Source organism: Punctularia strigosozonata, assembly GCF_000264995.1.
Source record: "Punctularia strigosozonata HHB-11173 SS5 unplaced genomic scaffold PUNSTscaffold_3, whole genome shotgun sequence".
In the NCBI taxonomy this organism is placed as follows: Eukaryota; Fungi; Basidiomycota; class Agaricomycetes; order Corticiales; family Punctulariaceae; genus Punctularia; species Punctularia strigosozonata.
This window is the reverse complement of record NW_006767435.1, coordinates 686,440-692,439: the sequence shown is the minus strand read 5'-3', so window position 1 is coordinate 692,439 and position 6,000 is coordinate 686,440. Positions and strand designations below refer to the sequence as shown.

At 48.3% G+C, this 6,000-nt stretch overlaps 3 protein-coding genes across 3 annotated transcripts; all 3 read left to right on the top strand.

The window, feature by feature from the left end:
• Positions 1–1,093: 1,093 nt before the first annotated feature.
• On the top strand, positions 1,094–1,459 carry PUNSTDRAFT_63138 (uncharacterized protein; the record flags this gene model as incomplete). The annotated part of the gene is made up of 1 exon (XM_007380813.1): positions 1,094–1,459. The coding sequence occupies one exon, from the start codon at positions 1,094–1,096 to the stop codon at positions 1,457–1,459; it is 366 nt and encodes a 121-aa protein (XP_007380875.1).
• A 261-nt stretch (positions 1,460–1,720) lies between these two features.
• PUNSTDRAFT_131510 (uncharacterized protein) lies at positions 1,721–2,479 on the top strand (the record flags this gene model as incomplete). The annotated part of the gene is made up of 2 exons (XM_007380812.1): positions 1,721–2,116; positions 2,195–2,479. The coding sequence occupies 2 exons, from the start codon at positions 1,721–1,723 to the stop codon at positions 2,477–2,479; spliced, it is 681 nt and encodes a 226-aa protein (XP_007380874.1).
• A 2,240-nt stretch (positions 2,480–4,719) lies between these two features.
• On the top strand, positions 4,720–5,178 carry PUNSTDRAFT_63578 (uncharacterized protein; the record flags this gene model as incomplete). Its single annotated transcript, XM_007380811.1, has 1 exon — positions 4,720–5,178. The coding sequence occupies one exon, from the start codon at positions 4,720–4,722 to the stop codon at positions 5,176–5,178; it is 459 nt and encodes a 152-aa protein (XP_007380873.1).
• Positions 5,179–6,000: the final 822 nt, after the last annotated feature.

Below are 6,000 nucleotides of genomic sequence, written 5' to 3'. Positions count from 1 at the left end.
AGCAGGCGAAGCTCCACAGCTGAGCAGCGTAATATTTGAGTATGATGGAATCGAAGATTTTCCTTGATGTTTGCAAGGGAAATATGAAGGTGATAACTTCTATAAGCACCTATTAGAGACACCGTCAGAATACTCGAACTTCAGCTGCAAAGATAGTGTCATCTACCTTAAAGAATCGGGCAGGAAGCTTCTGTGTATTCCAGATGTATTCTTAGGTGATTGGAAGGCACGCAAAGTTGTTATTGCAAGGGCGCACTTGATTCTTGCCCATCTGGGGCCATCAAAGACACTTGCATACTTGTGTAGCTGTGTGTGGTGGAAATCCATGGTGTCGGATGTTCGCACATACTGTGAATCTTGCACTACATGTCGAAGGAGCAAACCGAGCAATCAGAAGCCATACAGCTTGCTAAACCCGTTGCCAGTCCCTTTGAGCCCTTGGGAAGCCATTGGCATCGACTTCGTTGGGCCTCTTCCCATGTCAAAAAATTGAGATGGATCCTATGATGAAATCACTGTTATAATTGATCTACTTACAGGACGGGTACATCTAATCCCGAGCCAACAGGACTACAGGGCCCGAGACATCGCCGAGATGATATTTGCAGAGGTGTATTGACTTCACGGACTGCCAAAGCGGATTATCAGTGATCGTGATGTGCTGTTCATGAGTACATTCCGGAAGCGGCTGAATGAGCTGCTAAACATCAAACTGAACATGTCCAGCGCTTACCACCCGGAAAGTGATGGTTCCACTGAACGAGCTAATTGTACCATCACACAGATGATATGTGCATGCGTAAGCCCAGACCAAAAAGACCAGGTTGCGCGACTACCTGGGATTGAGTTTGTGATAAACCCGGCATGGTCTGATAGTATGGGCTATGCACCGTTCTTTCTGGACACTGGTCGCATGCCGCGGAGCTTGATTTGGGACCAGCCGGCACAAGATGAGTATCCAGGTGTTTGAGCATTTGCACAGCGCATGCGCAATATGATCATGGCTGCGCATGATGCTATCTTGGAGGCCCACGTCAAACAAACACAAGCCGCTAATTGTAGGTGGCGGCCGGCTCCATTTGCTGATGGAGATATGGTATATGTCTCCACAAAGAACATATTGTTCCATAAGGGTCGTGCTCGTAAGCTCATTCCGAAGTACGTCAGGCCGTACCTGATTACAAAGGATTTTGGAAACAACTCGTATTGGGTGGATCTACCTGTGCAACTACTCCAGCGAGGTGTCCATCTGGTTTTTCATTTGTCCCTGCTCCGCGTTCATGTGCCGAATGATGATTGGCTCTTCCCTGGGCAATCTGAGACTCAGGTCGCCGACTTCGGTGCAGAGAGTTCTGAATGGGCGGTGGATCAGATTCTATTGCACAAGGGTAGAGGACAATCAGCAGTGTTTGAAGTCAAATGGAAGGCAGGAGACATTACCTGGCTCCCATTAGATTGAGTTGACGGCTTAGAACAGCTACAGCTGTATCTTGACGCGCAGGGGGTCTACAGTGTTGCCGAACTCTTGGAGGGGCAAGGACGTCCACCCTCCAATGACCCACAGATCTATGCAGGAGGTATCAACTTCAGCTCCACATTCAGTGATAACGGGCTCCAAACTCGCCTACATAAGCCCTCTAGGGCCCACCTCAAGACCCGCAAGACTTGCTGCTCCCCTCGACACAAGGACAAGACTCGATACTCACATCTTCACTTTGATATGTTGACACCCGTGAAGAAGATTGACGTGAAGACCAACACATCGATCTCAGATGCCTCGCACTCCGAAGACACCGCTGAACCGCAACCGCTTCCAGCTGACGACAACAACCCAGCTGATGCTGCGGATGATGCAGACCTTGTCACGGTTATCAATGGGGTCCACTTTCATCTCTGTGACTTCATGTTCCTCGTCGATCAGGAACCCATCCCCCTCCACGGCTGCCCGTACACTGCATACTTCTGGCGTACCATCTCGCAACTCCTTGACTATGACGATGACATCCGTGAAGGCGACACCATCATTGACGAGCCCATTCCCGCTGGCTATCTCGAGCTCCGCACCAATCTCCTTGCGCTCGTTGATCCTTGGACCATTGGCGCTCTATCGGAGTTAGTCCACAACATCAGCGCCCCTGACGAGACATGTCACAACATCCAAGGCCCCTCATTGCGCAGTTGATTCTTCTGCCAGCACGTTAAGGACACTGTTTGCGATCGCAAGAAGCCGGCAATGTCCTCGCACACCACCCACGACACCGATGGACCGTCGTCACCGTTCAAAACCGGAGGTCGTCGCTCAGTTGCCACCCAGCCTAAGAACAAGAAGCGCAAGGTATCGCTCCCGCCTGGGCTTGAGCACGCATCGTACACCCCAGCAGACTTGGAAGTCATCAATTACACGATGATCAGGAGTGTTCGCACGAAGATGCGGCAGGAGCAGCATTGGAAGGAGAACAAGCTTCGTCGTCGCAAGTAATTGAGCGCTTAGCGCATTGGGATCTTTTCTTTTCCACTTCATCCTTTCATTCATTTGGTTTGAAGCCGTTTCCACTCCAAGAGGGCGAATGTGACGTGTCGGTTCGAGACCGTGGAGTGTTTTATTCTATACCATCAATGCCGTTGGCGCCATCGCCTTATCCTTGTTTTGCTTACCTTTATATGCGCTCAGGCACTCATTTACTTTATATAAAAAACCTACCGCTCGATGACTAGACGACAGACACTGTTCTCTCTCGAGTAGTACTCAATCCGTGACACATAACTCTCAGTTGTTTGCTGCCGCCAGAGAACTCGTCATGTGCTGCACCTCACTTATTTAAGCTTGCCCACATCACAGGGGTGGAGCCCCAAAATGGGATCTAAACCACCGTTTTGACCAATAAGACCCTTCACTAATTAGTGGACAGCCACCACTAACTATCATGTGAGTGGCTCAGACGTGTCTGTTGAACGAGACATGGTCATCGCGGGGGACATATGCCATTGTATCCCACTATACTCTGCTGTATATACACTCCTGGGGCTACCTGCAAGCCGTATTTATTGTCTCCATCTCGAAATCATGCCCAAGTGCAACCAGTGTGTCTTTGACGGCCCACAAGAGTCGTTTCCCTTGAAGGTCTGTGGCAGTGGTTACTCGAAGACATGCTCAATGTGCATGGAAAGAAGCCAGAAGAGCAAGATTAGCAAGAGATCAGACAAGGAGAACATGAATCCTACCATACAATCAGACATTCCAAAAGCCCAACCATCAATCCTGTCTCTAGCCAACTGCACCCAATTGCTTGAGCAGCACCGCAATGGTGCCTTCGAGCTGAATACATATATCAGTATATGCCACGAGGATATCTTTGACAGCATGTTGGATGGACCAGCACCTATACATTCACGTGCAAATGCCTTGCGGAGGCATCTTGCAAAAGCTACAGGGTATAACTGGAAGTGAGTTGTCAGGATGTCGATACGATGACATGACTCACCTGCTTGAGATCAGCCAGAAGGTGACCAAGAAGGCCCGCAATGGAGTTATTGTCTTGTACTATTGTCAGCAGCTTGAAGGACAGCAGACAAAGAACAGTCATCACGGGGATCCAACCAAACGCCAGGCACGATGTACAATGGCGCGCTTCCAATGTAACGGCTGGCTACATTTTACCTTCATTGACAGTGTGCCGGGTCTGGTTCATATCCGGATGTGCCATGATCTTGCTCATGAACATGTTGCCGATATATCCATTTCCAAAGATGTTATTGCATTCATCGAGAATCATCAGGAGCTAACACCGAGTGCAGTAAGTTCTCAACATGACAACAATGAGAGAGCGAGTAATGTACCCATTTTGGCAGATTTGGGACATAATCTTGAAGAAATACGAGACCGGCGAGCTCACAGGCAAAAACTGGATTACCAAGTACCAAGTCTATGCACAGTGGTCCGAGCTAAATGAGAGAGTCTGACGGTTGAATCATTGAGCTGTGCATTGACTCAACGTGTGAGTATATTCCATGTTCGGTATGCATGCACTTACAGGTTCTGCTAGTCAAGACGAATGCGGCTGGATACAAACTTTTTGCATTTGTTGCAGGGCGGATAAACAGTCGCTACCGCTCACCTTTCTATTCACAAAGGGTGTAAGCAAATCCAAAGGTGGCGCAAAACAAAGAATCCTCATGCAAGTTCTTATCTTCCTCCGGTGGCACTTGACGTCTATCCGGTTTACAATCCCCGACAAGGACCCTTCAGAGATTGGTGCCTGCCAGGTAGTCTTCCCATCAGCGCGGCACTCAATCTGCTATTGGCATATCATTAAATATGTCAAAGAACGGTTGGCAGAAAACAAACCACCAGCTGCATATGATCCTCGTAAGGTGCATGGTATCTTCCCGTTTATCGACCCGACGTGGTGCCCTGGTGTTTCACGAGGAGACGGAGGTGAATATCTTGATGGTTGGGATTTCAAAATGTCTGGGAACTACAAGGGTGGTGTGCGCGCAAGCCTGATTGCAAATCGCCAGGTCAGAACTTGATAACCATCAGCGACTCGCCGGTAGACTGATAAAACACATTAGAGGGAGCTGGCGATGACATTAGCTCCTCTTGTTATTATTAAAGCAGGTGCTCGGTGTATATCTGTCTGGCTTGAACCTCCGAAGCCGACAGCCAAGGAGCTGTCAACCTTCTGCCCCATTGAGCACAGGGCCACGATCATCGAGAAGATGCACCTACACCTCCATCAGCACCTGTCCATTCCATTCAATGATGTTGAAGGAACTTGCCTTGAGCCTAGTGAAATCCACGAAGGCACGGTCTCCGACATGTACCACTTCTGCGTGAAGTATGGCTTGTCACAGGTCTGGGTGTATATGTGGAATCAGTGGTACTGCCCAGAGCAGTGGAAGCTCTGGGCGCAGTCAGTCTCATTTGAGACACCCGTGTTGAAGTTGACGATGATTGTCGAGAGCCTATGGCGGGTTCTGAAGCATCGTGACCTGTCAAACTTTAATCGGCCGCGACTAGATCTCGTTACATACATCATTTTGATGAAGACACTCCCTCGCGTACAGAATTGGATCCGCATCATCCTTTCTCACCCAGGCTGCGGCAATGCAATCACGGAGTGGCAAAAGGACTTCCAGACCAGCTGGCTTGACCTCTCAAAACTGGATGAGCAGTGATCTATTGAGAAAGAGTTAGAATGGCTGTATAAACCAAAGAAGATGAAAGGACGCGCGGAACGACTTACACAGATCTGGGTGTGATCCCACAAGATCAAATTGCTGTGCCAAGCACATACCTGAGCACCAGCAAGACTTTCTCAAGCAGAGATCACTTGTTCAAGAAGTCATCAAAGCGGCGGGGCATACGTGCATTTTCCTGCCTAAATTCCACTGCGAAATCAACTTCATTGAATACTTCTGGGGTGCTAATAAATGATGGCTTTGTGAACACTGCAACTACGCATTTGACACCCTCAAGGAGAATATCCCACAGGCACTTGCATCAGTCTCTGTTGAGTTGATTTGTCATTGGGAACATCAAAGCTGGAGGTTCATCAAGGCCTATTCGGAAGGCCTTGACGCAAAGGATTCACAAAGGAAGGTTAAAGAGTTCAGTTCACGGCAATACAAGTCTCATAGATGTGTCCTGGAGACACTCGCCTGCCAGCTGGAACAGGCTCGTAAAGCACGTGATTGATATTTACCTAATTAGGCATGTATTACATAATCTGTCCAAATCTTGGACATACATCTCTCTCAATTTTTGGAATTTGGGGAAATTGGCTGGCAGATCTTATTCTACATCCATTTCAAGCCTATTTACCCGGAGATACTCTGATTGAAGCAGATTCATAGGTTTGGTAATGCTTGTACACCTTTGGTGGCAGCTAAGTGACGTGCACCATATCACTTTTGATGTCTTATTCACATAGTAACCACCATATTACCATAATACATGTGTTACTTGTAATGTATGACCATGCCTTGATATACCACTTG